Raw genomic sequence first — 21805 nt, 5'->3', positions numbered from 1 at the left:
CAAAATTCCAAAATTAAAAAAGAAAAGAAAACTTTATTAAAACTTGTTGTTTTATTGTAGTCTTTTAATGTTTTATTTTAGTTTAAACTTGTTTCATTTTTGGACTTGTCATTTTTGGTGTTTTAATATTTTATTTTAGTTAAAACTTGTTTAATTAAAATTAAAAAAAAAATATTAGAAGAAAAATAAGTTGGGTCGGACTATTGGTTCACATATACCATATCGTGCAGACCAATTTTGATAAATCGAAACTTAATAATAAAATAGGTCGAACCGAACTAGTTCATTCATGTGGTCGGATCCTTCAAATAAAAACAGTTTATATCAACTCATTTGACAACATTAAAACAGTTAATGAAAATAATTAAATGAATAAATCTAAATTTGAGATGAATTTAAATTGTAAGATGAAGGGAATGATTTTGTATTTATTCAAATATCAAAATACCAAACATGATTTTTCTCATGTCTTTTTGTCTTTTTGTGAGTTATTCCAACTCAATTGAGAAATAAACATTGAGTTCCTCAATTTGGATTGCATGCATTTCTAGTCAAAATATTATTGGTCATCCAATTACAATTGAATAGTTTAAAATTTAAGGTCGTTTTAATTCACTTTATTAGATCTAAAATATTAATTATAAATTTAAATCGTTTAATCTTTACTAAAATAATTATACATAAATTGACGGTAGGACTTTGTACTGCATGAAATCAATATGCCTAAATTCCCATACTTCTTTATTCACTTTAATTTACTGCTAACGTCTAATCATTCCTTATGTCAAAACCTATTTTTAAGCATTGAATGCCAAAGTTTTTTTTTTTAACTCAAAAGATCTTTTATTTGATTTTTTGATTAAAAAGCTTAAAGATCATTTACTAGACACTTTATTATTTCAAATGAAATGAAAAAATTTCAAAACAACAAAAGAATGGAAGAAAACATTGTCTGAGGAAGTACAGAGAATGGAAGAAGCCCCAAGCACGAAAAAGAGAACTCTCACGTCAAAATTTAATGCTCATTATGGTAGTTCACTTCTAGCAGACATTTCATAATTACTCTTTTCATCCATTTTTAACTGTACAGTACTGTGTGTATTGGACAATTTAGTAAATATGCATACAACATTTTATCATGACTTTTTTTGGTGGAACACATTTATAACTGGTGTTATTATAAATCGACTATTATTTTATTGAAATTTGACCTTTTTCGACTTTATAGATAAAATGTTAAGTTAATTGATTTTTTTTATAAAAAATATTAATTAATGTCTTAGACCATCTACAATAAAACACTTTATTTTGAGTGCTTAATATCATTTTCTTCAATCCAACACCTCAAACAAAAATTATTAAATTAGCATTAATACAATTTATTAGGTGGATTCATAAAAAAGGAAGAGAGAGAAGATGCTTATATTGCCACTTTCCTTAATAAGCCCTCAAATCTTTTTCTCCACAATCAAAGATTCTTATTTAGCTTGGTGCAACGGAAACATTCCCTTTTGTGAATAGTCTACGCATTCAAGACAAATTTTTTATTTTATGAATTTCTTAATGAATGTTTTAAGGACACTCGTTAATAAAATTATTAAAATATAAATGTACATATAAATTGAATAATTTAATTAATTATAAAAATTAATATAAAACACGGCAATATGTCTAATCTAAGAGTCTATGTGTTTTATAGACAATGTGTTTATCACAATTTTAAATACAAATCATAAAATAAGAGAAAAACATATTAAATAATAAGATAATTGATCAAGTTCATCAAATAATACTCAAAACTTATATAATTATGAATAACAACTGACTAGTATAATTAATTATTCTAACTAACTATCTAATTAATTAATATATTTAGTAGTGTTGAAATAGACTGGTGTCTGACACATATGTATCAATCTCAAACATGGCTATGACACCAAAATCTATAGTTACATTCAATTAGTTGTATTTTCTCAAATTTTCCATACTCTTCACATGGTACATTAGTGTCTGGTGTCTATGTTTCCTTTGCAACATCTTTTGACAGCTATAGTGTGAGTTCCAAAGAGAGAAAAAGTAGAGCCATATTGATGTCATAATAATACCAGACAACTTCCCCCAAAACACTGTAAATGCTAAGCTTATGAGAACCAAACACATTGCATAGAACTCAAACTTCTTTTGCTTCTCTATTAGTGACCCTTCATTGCTACCTTCTTTTTGTCTCCCTTTGATGGACATGTTCTTTGATTGTGATACTTTTGAGCTTAAAGAAGATGAACTTTCTGATGTTAAAGTTGGCAAAGACGATTGAGAAGCTTTGGATACTTTTTTATAAGTTGAATAATTATTCTTTGACACACCAAAATAATCAAGGCTGTAACGAGCTCTTTTATTCTGCAACCCAAAGATGTTAAAAGTTAGTCTCTAATTTTTTGTATGAGCCAACACTCTTTTGCATTGATTTTTATAGTATTCTTACTATATGTTATAAATTTTTTAAATATAAAATTAAAAATTAACTTTCAAATGAAAACATTTATTTAAATAATTTATTATAAAAAATTATTTCAACTATTTTATCTATTTATTACAATTTTTTATGAATAATGCAATTTTAAAAAATAAAAAATTATTATTTTCATAATATTAAAATCTCTATTAATAAAAAAAATGAGAATGATGGTTTTTAAAAACTATCCATAGTCTTAGTCTTGATTTCAAAACAAATTTTTTTGGTGTAACATGAAAGTTTGCATACTAAAACACAAGAATATGCATGACAAGGATTTAACTAAGACTTACCAAAATCGTTTCTAACACAACAGCTTTGATGACTTTCAAAACCGTACGTTTTGGAGAGTGTTGTTTGATCCAACTCTCTGAAAATTTCAACGCAGATTTCTTCTCTGAACGATGAGAAGAAACCTTAGATTCTAACATGGCATCTATATCAACGACAGGGCGAAAACAAAGAAAAAATTTGTTCTTTGAAAAGTTCCTCATGATGTTGATGGCTGAGTGTAACTCAAGAGGAATCACAAGGTCGTAGTGAGTGAGTGTTCAATAGTGTTACTTAGAGGATTCTTCTTTACGTGTTACTGAGTTTAGATAATTTTTTTTTCTTTGTATAAATGAAAGTTGGCTAGGAAAGACTACAAAACAAAAACAGAGTAACTCTGTTTTTGAGTTTTTGAAGTTTTGGGTGTAAGAACTAAGAAGCAATGATTTTTGGTTTGATAGCTAGTGTGTGTGTTATATATATTGTTGGCTTGGTAATGGACTTGTGTGTGTCTCTCTATTTAAGTGAAGTGACCTTTTATTGGTTTTCTTTTTTGTCTTTGTTTTTTTCTTCTTTTTCTTTAGTGAAAGGGTTTAAAGTATGGAGGAGTAAAGATAGAAGGCCACTTATGTGCTTTGTGGGAGAGACATGTTGAAGGATGTGATTTTTATATAATTTTTCTTTTGAGAAAGAGATTTAGAAAAAAAAGGAGAGGCTTTTTCATTGATTTGATTTTGAAATACCATAAAGGAGATGGAGAGAACTAGGAACTTTAAGCCTTGCATTAAATTTGAAGGTATAGATGGTTTTGTCCCAACTTCAAGAAGCCTTGATATATAAGTAAGCTGTCACCTAAGATACATAATAGAGATAGATAATTAGAATAAATATAATTTTCATTTTTTATCTTTTATTTAATATATATTTTAATAATTTATTTTGATTTTTTATCTTTAATAAATGGTATATTTTAGTATTTTCATCATAATTCTTTTAAATAACTGTATAATTGTTGTCATGGACCATTGAGATCAAATATTAGAATAATTATAAAGTTAAGTGTTCAATCTTAACAAGGATGATACGAAAATATAGTAAAAATATGATATATGTATTTCATTTTAAAATAGTTTACATATGTTTTATAATATATAAGAATAATTTTTTCAAGTACAAATTTATTATTGGATTAAATAGATATTTTTTTAGAACAATATTATAACTAATACATATTGACAATTGTCGGAAAAGATTTTAATTATTAGTATTGTTATAACGTTTGTTGTGATTGTGATAAAAATTAAAATACACCACTTATAAAAGATAAATGATTAAAATAAAAAATAATCGAAACAAAAATTAATTAAAAAATAAAAGACTAAAATTATATTTAAGCTTAGATATTTTCTTTTAACAATTTTTTTTAAAAAATTGATAAGACAAGAGAGCTTAATTGTTTAATAATGAGTATGGAAATTCTATTTCATTCAAAGAACAGAGTTTGAAAAGTCTTTAACATATCTAATATTTGTTGCACAATCGATGTATATCACAAAATAGTATTGTGTTGGATATGTTATGGAGGAGGAATCAATAATGACATAATATGATGTAAATTATAACGCCAATAGTAAAATTACTTTTTTTTGTTATGTTATAATGGAGGTGGTAAAATAAGGTGTCTTTAGGGGTTAAAGGTTGTCAACCAACATTGGATGTGAAAATAATGAACTTGTTTAAAGATATAAATTTAAAATTTACCTAAAATTTGGCTAGAATAAAATTACTTTTAGTAGCTATTATATGGGAAATTTTTTTCATCCAAAGTCATGTGAGAGTGATTTAAACTATGTAGTTCAATGATAAAGATTAAAACATTAAAAGAAGTTTTATGAAAAAAGTTTACAATTCGATCTCAGATGCTAATAACTTTCCTCTCCCATAACTAATTGCAAACTACAAACATTTGTCTATTAAAATTAAATAAATTATGCGAGAGTGTGTAATGCATGTTTAGAATTGAGCTTCATCAAGTGATTATAATTCATATGGATCCTATTAAATTTATATTAGCAATATACATTCTAACACACTATCTAACATATTCTCCTTTATTGATTAAAATTCACATGGATTCCATAATATGGTAGAACACATGCAAAATTCAATCGATAGATCATCATAGTGTGTTAGAATAAATTATTGTTAACCAAGTGACTGAGCTTGATCAAGTGATTCATGAGCTTTAGTTAATGACATGTCATCCGTGAGAACTCAAGTTTAAATTCGGGCAAAAAAAGTTCTTTGTCATACCTTATTTATCTTCGGATCAAACTCCGAATTACTAAAGTCATATTCTCTAAGAACTAAAGGGTTAAAAAGCAATAGGATCAATATTATTTTTGCCTCAAAAAGTACTTCTTTTGGTCTTGATTGTAAACACAAATATTTAATTTTGCATTTAATTGAAAAAATTAGTTAAAGATTAAAAAAAAAAAAACTTCACATTCAATAACTTAGATATTGATTGTTTAAGATTTTAATATAATAGAAATCATAATTTTTTAAAAACAATAACTCCAAAAAATAATTTTTATGAGAAAATATTTAAAAAAAAAAACTCTTTTATAAAGTATAACAAAAAGATTAAACATTTTAAAAATCATATAAAAACAAAGGGCAATGTTGTTTTAGGATAGATATCATTAAATGAAGTTAAATATTCAAGATCATAGAGACAAAGATGGTTACTCTCTTCTTTCTCATATAAGTGTCATTTTACCCCCAAATTATATTATGTATATCATTTTCAAATTAATTATATTTTATTATGCATTTACAATAATAGGTAACAATCAATAGTCAATTAGAGCAAAAAAGAGACATTCATTAATAACTAAAAAGAAAGTTGGGAATTACAATCCCCAATATCATACATAAGAAGAGATCGTAAATAACGAGCAATGTGCTAACAATAATAACGGTAAAATAAACACATAAACCACATTGAGATAGTATATGAACACATTTATTCATTTCTCTTGGTGAGAACGATACAAAAATAGACTAATTCATATTTCAAAGTATAGAAGATATTTTATGTAGGAGAATTCATAGTGGAGTATAATTGGTATGACATGTCTTAGTCATATTGTAAAGAGATAGGGAGTGCGTTTCAAAAGTCACTTTGAATACAAATGTCACAAGCAAAGATAATTCCACATCAAAGAGACCACATTTCTGCAAAAATAGAACTACTAGAGCTAACTTTACAGTAAAAACCTTGATGAATTGACTGTTATGATCCTAGAGAAGTCCCCCATAAATTGACACACAATTACTAGTAGATTGAGCTCTATCAATATTCAATTTAAATTAACCTACATTGGGTTTGATCCATACCAGAGATAGATTAGGATTTTTATTATTCTAGCATTGATGATGAGGTGAATTGTTGATGATTTCCACTTGGTTGATGATGTGATACAAAATAGCAATAAATATCATAAGAAAATGAGTTGGAATTGTGATCTCTTTCTAAAATAATTCATGCGTTGAATTTAATATACTCAAGAATGATTTTAACCATATGAGATTAAATAACTCGAACATTATGGATGGGTTAAACTAAGAAATAAGGTAACTAGGTGGAATATCAAGTGATGTATGATTTGTGAATACTTACTAAATAAAAGAGAAGGGAAAAGAAGACCACATAAGAGAAGTCTACTTGTTCATCCAATCCAGGATACATCCAGTCCTCACAATCTGTGAGATTTCCACTAATATGCTTAACAACATAACATTTTGCCTTTGCATTTTCTTTCATGATCACACTTGGTCAAATACAACTTTCACCTTTCAATCCAGACATGTATTTTTCACATCCACCATTCACTCCATAAATGATTTTTACAATTACCTTTCAAACTAGAAAGGATTGTCACAGCCCAATATATCTAACATACAAGATATAATTGAGTTACAAATAATGTGTATGGTAAAATATGTTGCAACCCACAAAACTCTTTGTTTGAAATTTACAAATAGCAATAACTCAAAAAGAATGATCCACAAATAGAGTTAATAGATCTTGGAGTTTTGTTAGAGAGAAAAGTTTCACAACTTGAACTTTTAGATGAACAAATGTAATAGGTTGTTCATTGAGCTTTTTCCTTCATCTTCTAATTGATCTCTGTTTTAATGATGAAGAAAGGCTTAAAATATTCAGTTTAATCTATATATAGCCGTTGGACAGTCTTCCCAACTGTCAATTGCTTTATTTGAAACAACCTTCTTATTTGCAAGTATGTGCATATATAATGTTCTTTTTAAAACCCATAATGTTCTTCTTCAAACCCAAAACACTCTTCTTTAAGTTTTAAGGGAAATTCTGGCGCGAAGGCTGAACATATCCATTTGGATAGAGTTTAGTTAGAAGCATGTGTATATATGATGTCAATAGCGTATTTTGCAGTGTACTAGAATGTTTGATACTTGTTTTTAGCTAATCAAATTTGGAGATCAAAATTGCAGATTAATCTGCATGAGTTTTTTGCAAGTGGACCTTCACTATTTGACTTCATGAGGCTTGGTTACTTTTATGTAGCCCATGTTCAAATTATATCAATCCAGGACAAGCGTTTAGTGATTCCATATTGATCCATTTGTCTCTTGTCTTTTAATAAGACAACCAAAATGTTATGCAATCATTATGTCATCAATCTGGTATCATTGTATCATCAATCTGATTTTGACATTCCCTTAAAGAATATTTCATATCATTTTGTACTACATAAAAGTGTATTCTTTTCATGATGTATACATGAGACGAGTTCAGATTTAATGATGAAATCAATCTTGATTGCTTGAAAAATGACCGCGTAATCTTGCATGAATATGCTTACTTCAACATAAACATGATAATCATCAAAGTGTTTTTGTTAAAACCTCCCCCTAAATTTCAGCATCCAATATCACATTTTAAACATGCAAAGATAGTTTGAACCAAAATATCATATTTCATTCATTAATCAAAAGATGTTATGACGAGAATGATATTGCATACAAATAGTTCAACAAAGAAAAGCATTAAAAGATAGAAATTCAAAGAGAAGTACATAAAAAGGTGTTTCAAAAATACTTCTCATCTAATTTATTTATCCCCCTTTGTCATTTCAAAAACTAGAGGGGACCAAAAGATTTAGCATCAAAGTCTTTCATAAAGATATTGATGCAGAAGAATCATAAAAAAGAAACACGAAGTGGAAGGCCTGAATAACTCAGAGAAGATTGGATGTGGATTTGGAGTTGGTGGATTATGACCAAACTTTGGAAACATTTCATTAATAATTCAATTACTTAAAATTGTAAGTTTCACAATATTGTAGGTTAGATGTGTTCGGATAATCTTCAAAGCTTCAAACAACCTAGGAATATCTTTTCTTATTTTTGTTGTATTTTTCTCAATTTTAGACCTCTTAGGAGGCCTTGATTCTTCGTCTTTCTTCTTTCTAGAACGCTCTGGAGAAAATGGAGGTGGTGAAGTAGAGGGGCATAATGATTCCAAAGTACCAAAGATACTGATGGTTGGGAGTGTCATAGTTTGAGTTTATTATTGAGGAAGGTAAGGAATAGATGAATCAAAAATAGGGCTGGCAAAGAAGTGGTTTTTCCAACCAAATAAAGAGGTTAAGCTACCTGGAAAAGATATGAATATGGGAGACACGAGAGAGACCCTTTCTAACTAAACTTATTTTGAGGATTGATCTTTGATGAAATGTTTGGTTGAAAAGGCCTTTAGGGAGTTTGGTGTTGGGGTTCCAAAATGAATTGGTGTAGAATCAATTTAAGGTTCTTGATCAACCTCAAAGTTTAGATCAAAATCAACAACTGATTCTTGGTTAGGAGAGTCAATAAGGTTCTACAGTTGTGGAGAACGCTCTGGTATTTACTCACTTGTGAATTTCTGAGCATTTTTGTTCAGCACCACATTTATTTGAGATCTTTTTCTTTTTGATACACTAGGATTAGGTTGAGGAACATCTTTTGGAAGTGAGTAGGATGAATTTTGGAGGTAAATTTTGGAGGTAAATTTTGAAACTTTAAAAACAAATTCTTCATCATATGAACGTGTTTTGAAGTGCATAAATATTTTAGTGAACATCATCACATAAGGGACAATGAGCTTTTTGTAATCTCTCATGGTAGAAGCAACCATGTTGTGGATAATGACATAGGGAAGATTTAGTTTCAACTCATGGAGAAAATGATAGATTATCATTGTGTCATTGAGAGAAAAATTCAAACCTTTTTGAACTGTTTTAAAAGACCAAGGAAGAAAAAATAAATTACGTGGTGAACAAGAAATTGTTAAGCCAAAAAGAGAACGTTCTTCTTATTGACCAAAATATTTTGATCAGATTTTGTAAAGAAAATTGTTTGGATTTTTGATGATTTTCAAATTTTATTTATTGAAATCAAGACGATCATCCACCGGAGGTTTGGTAAACTTGTCAAGAAGTTGATTTTCAATGTCAACAAAAATTAATTCAACACCTTTGTTTTAAACATGATCTCTAATAAAATGATGTTTTATTTCAATATGTTTGGATCTTGAATGTTAAATAGGATGTTTTGACAAATTTATTGCACTTGTATTATCACAGTAAATTGGAACATTTGAATAACTTGTAGAAAAGTCTTCAAGTTGATTTTTTGGTCCATACAACTTAAGAGCAACAATTTGAAATTGAGACATTCAACTTCAGTTGTTGACAAGGCAGTTTTGTTCTATTTTCTGCACGACCAACTTATGAGGGCTTCCCATGAAATTGACATGCATCTGTTGTGGTTTTTTTTTCTTTCAATTTTGTCTCCAGCATAATTAGCATCAAAATAAGCTACATGATCAAAATGTGAACCCTTGCTATACCAAAGACCAAGATCAATTGTACCAACAAGATATCTAAAAATTCTTTTTACTATAGTTAAGTGTGATTGTTTAGGTGAAAATTGAAATTTTGCACACAAACCAACTCTAGATACAATATATGATCTGCAAATACTTAAATATAATAAAGAATAAATCATTCCACTATATTTTTTTTTCCATCTTTGTCTAAATTAGCATATGGATGCATGAGAGTTGTCATTAATTTGGCTTCATTCATTTTGTAATTTTTGTGAATATCTTTGATATATTTTTTTCGACATATAAAAAATTCACTTTTCATGTTGCTTGATTTTTAAACCAAGAAAAAATCTCAATTCTCCCATCATGCTCATTTCAAATTCACTTTGCATGAGATTTGAAAAATCTTCACACATATTTTCATTTGTTAATCCAAAAAGAACTTCAAACCCATAACGTTTTTCTTTAAGTTTTGAGGGAATCTTGGACACGAAGGATGAATATATCCATTGGGACATAGTTGAATTCACAAGCACGTACATATGTCTAGGGGTGGACAACGGGTCGGGTTGGGCGGGTTCGGGTCTAAAATCACCAACTGGCCCAATCCGCGGGTACCATTTAATCACCAACTGGCCCAATCCGCGGGTTCGGTTTAGTCGGTTCTCGGATACTCGGTTTAAGCGGGTCACCGGTTCGGATAATTCGGGTTAATTACGTCATCTTTAATTTTTTTTGACTGAATTGGTTCATCTTTAACTTTTTGACTGAATTGTGTTTTTTTACTTAATTGGTTCTAAAATTTATTTGGCCATCATGTTAATTTTATTAGGCTGCAATAAATTTTCATACCCTTGCCATGTTTTTATTATATATCTTTTTTAAAGACTAATTACCATTTTTATATATTTTTTTTCATAGACTAAGTAACAATTTTATACACACCCTAAATGCATATTATTCTTCAAGCAATTCTGAAGTCCAAAAATTAAAGGATTTTGACTTGTTTAGAGTTCCACAATTATAGGTAAAAATAAATATAATTTATTACAATATCAAATAAACATTTTAATTAACATAGACATAAAACAATAACACTATGAACATTATGAACACACTATAAACATTGGTGCTCAATAAATCTTTAATAGTTGAATTCAACATGAAGATTAAGGCTTCTGCATCTGCACATGGAAAACAATAAAACAATTATGATATGTAAATAAATTTAAGAAATAATAAAAATAAGATAATCATTAACATGCAAAATGTTAAAATGAATAGAAACATTATAATATAATTCTAAATAGAAAGTAGAATAAAAAATCACAATAAATATTATAATCATATATAAAATCATAAAAGTAACAATCAAAAGCATAATATGTAGATTTCAGTTTAATCAAATAAAAAACAAACATGTGATTATTTTTAGGTTTATTTAATATATATATATATAATGAAATAAAAATATATAAAATCCTAACCTTCTTCTATATGAGATCCTGTGACTTTGAATTTCCAACAAAGAAAGTATGGTTCGATCCATGGCTTCACAAGATAAAAATACATGTTAGTCAAATCACATGTTAAGAAACAGAAATGCCGAACATAAATTAAAAAAAACCCTAACAAAAATCATAACCTTTTAAAGAATACTTTTTATTAGTGACTTTGAGTTTTCTTCTATGTCTATTATTCTCAATCTCTCCATTTACGACTGTGAGATGAGATTGAGAGGGAAATAAAGCAACAAAAGGTTAATCAAGATGAGATCTGAGAATGGATGATAGAGATCAAAATATTGAGAGGAAGAAGTAAGAATGAAGCCTAAAGAGAGGAAGACGAAAGGATGAAGATGGTGTTCTCACGGAGAGGGTGAGATGGTAATCTGGATTCAGGCGGCTAGGGTTTGTTAGGGTTGATGGTATCAATGCTATTTATAGTGGACACAAATATGTTGGGCCAGTCTCGAATTTGGGCCAAACGGGAGCATTACGTTTTTGGTTTGGGCGGGTTTGGTTACCGACGACCCAAAATGTTTCACTTGCACCCGTCCGCCCATATCCGTTTATATCCGTTGACTTTTTCCATCAAACCCGTTGGCCCGATTTCACCCGCCCATTTGCACGCGGGCCATGCAGATCAAGCGGTTTTGGGCCGGTTTGGATTTTTTGTCCAGGCCTACATATGTCATGTCAATAGTGTTTTTTTTGCAGTGTTTGGTACTTGTTTCTAGCTAATCAATCTGGAGATTAAAAATGTAGATCAATCTGCATGAGTTTTTTGCAAGTGGACCTTCATTATTTGACTTTTTGAGCCTTGATTACTTTTTGGTGGCCCATGTGTGAATTATATGAATCTATGATAGCCTTTTAGTGATCCCAAAACTGATCCATTTGTCTTTTGTCTTTTAATAAGACAACTCAAATGTTATGCAATCAATATATCATCAAGTTTCTGTCATTGTGCCATCTATTTGATTTTGACATCCCTTTGAGAAATATTCCAAATCATTATGTACTTCATAAAAGTGTATTCTTGTCTTGATGTGTACATAAGATGTGTCCAGATTTGATGATGAAATCAATCTTGATTTCTTGAAAATTGACCACGTGATGTTTCATGAATATGCATACTTCAACATATCATGAATTAACTTATTCTTTATTTTTCCGCTAAATAAATACGTTCAAAAACACAAGTTAATAAATAATAAGATCGTAATCATAAATAAAAAATACAATTAAATATTTAATTATCTTGAAAACATTAATTTAGGGATTTTGCCTCATTATCCCTTTCCAAAGATAGTGTGTTGTGAGAAAATGAGGGAGTTGTGATCATTCTAGAGAAGATTCACTACCACCCCAAAAAACAAGAGACGAATGCCAAAAGGTTACACCAATATTTGAGGTAGTTAAATTCAATTCGATCCAAATGTAAGTTCCCAAGATAAAAAGGCTTGACAATGTCACAGTCTCAGAATACACCCATAAGAGATTTTGGAGAAAGATTACACTAGGGGCAAATGTCATCCACTAACGCACCACAATGTCAACGTTCCACAATTGTAAAAAGCTTTTTGTGAGTCATTTTGCAGAGACTACTACACATCATAGCTTATCATTTTTAGTTATGTACCTCTTTAAAGATGTTGATGTTGGGTTGAACAATATGGTCTTTGTGAGCACATCATACAAAAAATTAATGTTGAAAACTGAATTGTACACTGGTAACCAGTAGGTAAAATCAAGTTGGCCCCGTGATGGAGAGTGAATAAGGTTGATGTTATTCGTGACAAAGGTAGGAAGAAACTCATCCACCTTAGTCCAATTCCAATTGTCATCCATGCAATAATCTACAACATAATTTTTTTTCTCACCAACAAGAATAACTTGATAAAAGTTAGTATCTAACCTTTCACAATTGGAGATCCAATTTTCCTTCCAAAATTTAGAATAAAAAATATCTTGAATGATCCATAAGATGTTATAAAATGCTTACACTTATTCATTCATTTTTTAGAATAAAAAACATCCTGGATGTAACATTTGCCTTTCAAAAATAAGAGATCTAAAATAGTACGATGAATGGTTATCATGTTAAATGTTTTGGATACATACCATAGAGATCAACATTTTTTTTCTTGTGAGTATGAATAAAAATAGACTACGTCAAGCTAGATATTTTAAGGTCTAAGTCTGACCTATTAATTGCCACATGCCCATTTTTAAGGATTGGTATGACATTTATCAAAGTTTAACAAGGTCTAAAAGTCTATTTTACTGTTTCTTTTATGAAAGTCTACACCACTCAAATATTAAGTGATATTGATTTTTGTAACTAGACTAACAAGTTAATATATCAATGGGTTGAAAGAGTCATAATGTGGTTTGATAGTTTAGGGGTGTTAGAGTGGCAAAGAGGTCATGAGTCCAACTGATCCCTCTAACTAAATTTACAACTAATAACTAACATTAGTTTTTTTTAAATGTCCATGAGCTTAAGTTGAATTTTGACATCCAACATGAGCTTTTGGATAATCTAACATTATACAACATCCTGATTCAATTTTATTTTATAATAATATATTTAAATATATAAATTAAATTAATGTAGATTAGTATATTTAAATTACAAAAAATATTAATAAATTTATGATTTAATATCAATTAAAAACTTAATATTATTATATTATGATAATATAAATAAAAAAATGTATTTATATTTAATTATGTGTGCTAATCTGATAAGTCTAAATGATTTTTTTATTGACTTGTAACTAATCCTTTAACAAAATAATCTTTTACAAATATTATTTTTTGAAAAGGTCTATATATATATATACACACACATAAATACGATTCATCCTGACACACGAAAATAAATATTGCTCAAGCAACCTATGAAAAGTCAAATTATCTTTCATGGATAACTTATAACACAAAAATTTCAATAAAAAAGAGAAATTTTAAATAGACTTTATTCTAAATAATGTCACTCAAATATTCTTGTGTCAGGTTCAATGCATCCACTAAAACATGATAAGTTTTCTTAACAAGTATGTATGGCCATAGTTATGCTTCCACTTCCACATATTTGTTGTATTTTTTTCATGCAAAACATCTGTTTCAAACAAAACACTACATTTCATCACAAGATTTTCCTCCCAAACAAATAATTTCTTTCTCCATCTAATCAACACCCAAACCAATATTACCATCTTATCTACTAAGATCACTTTATTCTCTAATAGAACAAACAATCTATGTTCACATAAAACACTTTTCTTCAACCAATTATCCTACCAAAATATAAAAATTTAAATAAAAAAATTAATCAGACCTATATATAACAAGTTCCAATTAAATCTCTTATTGGCCAGTTTGACCTATTTGCACCTACTTCTTGAGAAGATAAAAAAAAGTTGTCTTTAGCTTATAACCTCCCTTGTTCCTTTCTTTCTTGTTTTTCCTTTCCCCGGATGATTCATAAAAGAAAGTAGCAACATATAAAGCATTTGAATTGTTTTCAGTCTTTAAATATTTTACAGTAGTATTTTTCTAAGTTCTAACCCATGTGACTAATTTTGTCCTTTCAACTCTGTTTCTTTGTGCTTCGACACCACACGCGTTATTATATTCTAGCACACGTGTTCAATGATTAATGACTAATATATGTGCTCAAACAAAAGCTTCGGCAGCAAGCTTTGACACTCATATAATATAAAATAAAATAAAATAAAATAAAATCCCACTAACATGTTTTTGTCAGTCCCATCACTTATTATTTTAAGTAGTTGCCGATATAGAAATTTCTTTTGTTGGAGACATAAATATAGTATATGTAATTTGATTAAAGAAAAATATTATTAACTCTTACAAATACATAATTAGTAACTAAATAAATTTAAAGTACTTAATAATTTTTATAAATTATAATTATTTTTCACTACAATTTATATTTTTAATATGTTAAATATAAAATGTAATTTTAATTTGTGCGAGTGTATTTAACATAAAAATGTGTGAATGGATCAATAGTGAGTGAATTTAAAATTATAAAAAATTATAGAAACTTAAAATAAAAGTAATAATATTATTAAAATAATTTTTTATTTTCGCATAGGAGGTAAGAGTCTCTTCACTACTAACATAATGGATCCTTCCCTGATTTTAGGACTTGATTCTCTTCATTGTCAGGATCAGGCTACAATGTCTACTTCATTGCCAGCATACAATTTTTAATGTCTCTTGAAGTTGCTGCTCATTTATTGAGATGTTTTTATTTTTATTTTTTTAATTTGAATAATTTTATGAATATAACCCCATTCTCACATTTTATAGATCAATTTATGAATATGATAAGATAAAAAGTTTATATAATAGAAAATTAAATAAAATATAATAAACATTATCATATTTTATGTTTAATACACAGATAATAATCAACAGAATAATATTTTATTTTATTATGTATTTAGTACACATTTTATTATATATATTATATTTAAATAACAAGATTACTGTCGTAAATAATTATATATTAATTTTTTTTATTAATTTATTATATTTTAAATAACAAAATTACCATTATAAACAATTATATATTATTTTTTCTGCCTCTTACTTGCTGTTGAATTTGATGAATATACACTTTAGCATAACATATCCTCCTTTCGTGTAAAGTCTCACATTTCTTCGTTTTGCCATCAACTTTATCCCATATAAAGTCTCATAACTAACCAAATTTAAAGAAGAAGGTATTGTTCAACTTTTATGTCTTCTCCTTAGACTTCATAAATGCTCCATAGATTTTGAACATTTAAATTGTACATGATGAAACTCTTAACAATAATGACATTTGAAAGTACTCATATCTCTTGGTCCAAATTTTCTACCATCTTGGTCACCATACTTCTTTCTTTGCTCACCTTTAGTTATTAGTACTTTATTGTCTTCACAATATTTATCAATACCCATCAAATATTAATTCTCCTTCAAAAATCTCACTACTTTATCTAGTTGTAGCTACTCTTCCTCGCTAACATTAATTGCACCAATGGTTTTTAAGATTTCCTAGTAAAGCCAACAAAAGTAACGTTTGGTTGTCAACGTTGATATTTTACCTTGCACTCGTAAGTCTAGATATAGCAACTCATTGAATTTATCTATAGGATCAGACATATTATCTTCATATTCCATTTTGGACGAGTACAAATTCATTTTCATCATCAATCAACTTGCTAATGTGATTGACACAAACTTGTTTTTTATTTATTTATAAGTTGGGAAAAAGAGAATTTTTATTAATCAAAATGACACTAATGATTAATTTACAATTATTCTCGAAAAGATTTGTTAATTGATTGACGCAAACTTGAATTCCAACAAATCCCACAATTCTTTGGAGAAGTTTCTTTCAACACATTCAATATAATAATACGTGGAGCAAATGCCAATCGAATAGGACTCAGTTCCTTTTTAAGTATTGTACTCCATGTTGAATGTTTCAACTCACTTGATTTGTTTTTTTCCAAAGCATAATCAGGACCCTATTGGAGCAAATAGTCTTGAGTTCTACATTGTCATAAAGAGAAATTCATTCTTTTTTTCCAATTTCAATGTAGTCATATTTTGCATCTTAAATAAAAACTCAAATAAGATGATAACTAATTACTCTTTAAAAACAAATGGCGTAGCACACTACAAAGCTTATATTTCTCCCTTGATCAGAACCTTGCTCTAATGCTAGTTGTTGAAAAAATATTCACACAAGCGGAAAATAATTGTAACAATGCTTGCATAATTTGTTAATGGAGATTTAGGAATAGTTTGTTTTTTCCACATGAGAATAATTCAGGGACTATTATTGATACAATAAAATTCTTATCTTAGGCATGGATTATATCCAAGAAAAAGAGTTTTATTTTTTACCTTTGGTGTTCTAACCTCTTGAATGTTTGATTGAGATTTTACGATTTTTAGAGGTTTTAGTTAGTTTGTTTTGAGACAATTTTCACTCGTTGGTTTGGTTATTCTTGAAAAAATATTCCATATTCTTAATACATCTTGTGACTTCAATATTTAATGTATATATGTACTTTGGCTTTTTTGTTTAAAAGACATGTAAAGGTAATTAGTAAACAAGAAATAGGTAAATATGGTCTCATTGGTCCAACAAAAGCCGAAGCACAATCACTCTCTCAACTGCAAAAGTTTAGTAGATATTAATTTGGAGAAGCGTCGATTGTATGGCTACAATTTATTTTTTGTTGATGAAATATGACAACAATATTTGTAAGACTTTGCTTGTGTCGTTATATGATAATATATTTATTATGATTGGTGGATTCTTGATAGGTATGTGTTTGGTTCTGTATACGAAGAACATGTATTAAGAATCTACCAATCGAGGACACAATAACCTATTATTATCAAATGTTTTAAAAGAAATTATTGGATCAGCTTGAATTTAAGATTTCTTAATTTCTTTTAAATTAAACCGAACTTAATTAACTATATATATATATATATATATATATATATATATATATATATATATATATTTATTTGAATACTTTATTACAATTTGATATTAATTAATCTTATTTTATTTTTTTAAATAATATTTATTATTATCATGTTGATCTATTCTACTATTTCTTATCTTCATAACATATATAATTGATACTTGTTACCGATTAATATTATTTTATCAGTTAAATTTTGATGTGCTTTTTACATAGTCGATAAGTTATGACTAATCATGTGGATGGTTTGATAAATAATTATATCAAAATTTAAATTTTATTAATAATTTAACGATTGTAAATAATTGATAGTGTAAAAAATCTCTTTACATTAATAATATATTTATATATTAAATTATTATTTTAGTATGTTATATAATGATTTTATTTAATTTGTAATATGATATTTAACATAATAAAAATATGTAATTATATGCTGGTATAAAAATAAATACAATTGTTCTTAAATAATAATTTAACTAATAAATGTCGACATTCTTAGTTTAAAAATCATGTCTCGAATTCGAATTTAAAATATTACAACTGTATAAATTTTGTTAATATTAATTATATTATCTTACTTATATAAAATAAATAATATTATCTATTTTAAACTACATTTAATTGAATTAATCGGATTTATTTTTTAGGAAGCAATTCAAACCGATATGAGCCTCGTGCTATTTTAATATTTTTAGCTGATACACTTTTATTTTGAAAAATTAGTCCAAATAAAACCACGTATATATACTTTTAGTTGAGGGTATATATGCAAATGAACCTCTACCTATAATAATATTACACGTATATATTTTACTTTACTATTTACTCATAATTCTTTTTGACAAAATTAAAACATAAATCACAGAGACAATACAATGTAAAAAATATTAAAAGTCCATCGGACAAGTCATTAAAGATGACGCCTTTATTAGACAATAAGCAATCAAGATAGCTTGTCTCTTCCATTTTTATATACTTGAATATATTGTATCTAACTTTTTACTCTCTTTTTTTTTAATTATTTTTTATATAAATTAAACTAATTTTTAGTTTATACTCACATCCTATAAAAATAAAGAATATGGTAGCTATTTTAAAAATACTATTTTAAAAAAAACTTACATAATAAGATGATTGATTGTAATTGAGTATCGATACAAAACTATTTTATATTCTTGTAAAAATTGAACTCTTTTGAAAATCAAACAATGATTAAATATCTTTTTATTTGAATCAAATCTATCCCACACATAACTTTAGATATAATGTATTGATATTTATTTTAATAGTTAATTTTCTAATAATATATATTTTTACGTATCTACCACAGTCAATAATCGAACTCGAACTCAAATAGTTAAAGAATCTAAACATTTACCCTACTATGTTAGTATGATTTAATCAATTTGATAAAGACAAAATATTTATGACATTTTTCTATCATGTTTTTGGGTTTTCTAAAACATGAATATTGTGTTGTACGTATTAGTGGAGAATGTTTCAATTTTCACACCTGTTACCTAGAAGTTGATTCAGTTTAACAATAGTTTCCTCCTCTTCTAAAGTGAAGTTCCCCCTTTTGAGATTTGGGCTTAGGTAATTTAGCCACCTTAATCTACAACTCTTTCCGCATCTCGCAAGTCCTGGCAAGTAAAAAAAATTTTGATCATAGATTCATTTAGTACTTTCATATGAAAAAAAAAAATCTTGGGCGACATTGTTGTTCATCTTGATGGCATATACTTAATTAATTGTTCATAATCGAAGTTATCTCTTCTTACATACCCATATTTTTAAATTGCAATTACGTTTCAAATCTTTATATTACGAAAAAAATGCAGACTAATGCAATCTAAATTGTGAAGACTTGTAAAATTGTGATTGCATTGTAGACAACAATTTAAAATCATGTACGTGCCAATAGAACTATAGCTCAATTGGGAGAGAGGTTTTATGAATTTTTGTATTTATCATCTAGGTACAAGGTTCAAATGACAACAAAGTCAAAAATTCATTAAGTGCATGTTTGATTGCACTTTTAGAGGAGTCAAAATTAATTTTGGAGATGTAGAATTGAGTCTGACTCCAAAATTGATTCTAGCTAAGAGCTAGAATTTGTACTTTTTGAATACAAATGTGATTTTAATACTAAAATTTATTGTTTAACTCACTTTTACATATCCAAAAGTAAATACGAGTAACACTTACGCTTGAATGCAGATCAAGTTTGACCCAATGATTGAATTAAACTGTTACAAAAAAGGTACGGTAAAAAAAGAGAGTGAATTTCTACTACCTGCAAACTTAGGGAGTAGGCGCCAATTCCAGTGACCATATCTAGTAACATAGTCAATTAACTTCTTGTCTTCCTCTTGTGTCCATGTTCCTCTCTTCAAAACAATTTTGTCACTAGATGGGATTCTCACCATATTGATCTATTCAGCTTCTATAGATATACCTCCCTTTGTGTCTGTGTGTATGAATTTATATGCTTAATTGCCTTCTCTATAGTAAGTGACATAAAGACAAATTAAAGTAGATACATAGTGACATTGATTTATTTTGCGGATGATCAGAAACGTTGCTTCAACTCACTTGTTCATACTATACCATGCTTTCATAACAAAAACGTTTGTCACGTTATAAGTACAAAAGAAAAAGGGAAAACGAATACGTAGTATAGTATAAGATGGATACGACTCAATTATCTTTAACAATTGAGTTAAATGTCTATTAACTTATATGTCATATTATATATTAACAACTAAATTGAAAGTTGATGAAGTGTTTTTTATATTTCAAATTTTGAGATTTAAAACATTAATTTGAGTTGTTTGACTCTTAAGACTACCTATGGTCTAGCTTACGTCAGACTAGATTCTTTTTTTTCTAAACAGATAAGGTCAAGACTTCTAAAAATGTCTATTTAGTTAAAAAGATCAAATTACAAACTACATAATAAGCCTTTTAGGCCTATTAGGTCGACCTTTTTGTTATATATATTCAACTTTTATCAATTTATGTATGTTAACTTTATTTAATTTTTGACATATTTAAATGTATTTTATTATAAAATATAATTTAAATAGGATATATATAAAGTCATATAAAATGTGATGTTAAATATCAAAATAAAAATTAATTTCATTGACATATTAACTTGTTAATCCATTTATAGATATATTTGATTACTTATTCAAAAATGTTAAAATAAAATAGACATTTAAGTAGATTAACAAGTCATACCAGATTTATATCAATGTTAGACTTTAGCCTAAAAAGTAAGTATATGACATAACACATGTCATACTTAGGCTTTAAATTTTTTTATAAGTCTAACTCAGACTTAACCATGACTAACTCGGCTAAGCCTATTACAATCTCTATTTACTATTTATGATATTTGAAAATACGTTGGTTTTATGGTTTATAAAAACCAAAAACGTTGAAATTCTTTTTTTTCTTTTAGAAACGTGTGACATGTAGCAAGTACGATGAATTGCAAGGTCCAAGTATATTTGCTAGTGTAAAAGAAGTCTTTTATGATTGGGTCTTATTTTGTAAGTGTAGGATGATTGGATGTGCCTCTAAATATTAAACACTCTTCTGAATTTTTGTCGGTTTTTATCAACGTTAAATTTTCAACATGTTAAATATTTTTTTATTAATATATTCTTAATTAATTTACATCTTTTTTTCTACAATCAACAATAAATATCATAATAAAAATATTAATTAATTATATCTCTTTAAGCTTAAATATGTTGAAATAATATCAATTTTTAAGAAATTTAATATTAATTCTCATGGTTTTAGCAATTATTTTATATTTAAAAACAAAGTTAATATTAAATAATAGTAGTTGAAAAGTTGATATATTTAAACTAAATTTTTAATCAAATACATTAAATACTTTTTTTGATTATATTTCATTAAATAGTAGTAAATTATAAAAATATTATTACTATAATCCTTTATTATTACTATAATCCTTTAATATCAAGAATTAAATTATTTAAATAAAAATGTATTTGATGATTAAATTAACTAATGAAAATATATTATATGATCA

General features: G+C 27.4%; 2 protein-coding genes and 1 long non-coding RNA gene across 3 annotated transcripts; all 3 read right to left on the bottom strand.

Annotated features, from left to right (window-relative positions):
* Positions 1–1776: 1776 nt before the first annotated feature.
* Positions 1777–3484, bottom strand: LOC101501257 (uncharacterized). Its single transcript, XM_004513500.4, has 2 exons — positions 2806–3484; positions 1777–2397 (listed from the first exon to the last, which is right to left on the bottom strand). Exons 1-2 carry the CDS (start codon positions 3004–3006, stop codon positions 1960–1962), a joined length of 639 nt encoding a protein of 212 aa, XP_004513557.1. The 5' UTR covers positions 3007–3484; the 3' UTR covers positions 1777–1959.
* A 7239-nt stretch (positions 3485–10723) lies between these two features.
* LOC140920896 (uncharacterized) lies at positions 10724–11591 on the bottom strand. Its single transcript, XR_012163531.1, has 2 exons — positions 11183–11591; positions 10724–10879 (listed from the first exon to the last, which is right to left on the bottom strand). It is a non-coding gene; the product is annotated as an uncharacterized lncRNA (long non-coding RNA).
* Positions 11592–15822: 4231 nt separating this feature from the next.
* LOC105852795 (transcription factor MYB13-like) lies at positions 15823–20305 on the bottom strand. Its single transcript, XM_027330191.2, has 3 exons — positions 20030–20305; positions 19247–19376; positions 15823–16777 (listed from the first exon to the last, which is right to left on the bottom strand). Exons 1-3 carry the CDS (start codon positions 20160–20162, stop codon positions 16753–16755), a joined length of 288 nt encoding a protein of 95 aa, XP_027185992.2. The 5' UTR covers positions 20163–20305; the 3' UTR covers positions 15823–16752.
* Between the last annotated feature and the right edge of the window lie 1500 nt (positions 20306–21805).

Source organism: Cicer arietinum, chromosome 6 (assembly GCF_000331145.2).
Source record: "Cicer arietinum cultivar CDC Frontier isolate Library 1 chromosome 6, Cicar.CDCFrontier_v2.0, whole genome shotgun sequence".
Classification (NCBI taxonomy): Eukaryota; Viridiplantae; Streptophyta; class Magnoliopsida; order Fabales; family Fabaceae; genus Cicer; species Cicer arietinum.
The sequence above is the reverse complement of the archived record's forward strand: the minus strand, read 5'-3'. Positions and strand labels throughout refer to the sequence as shown.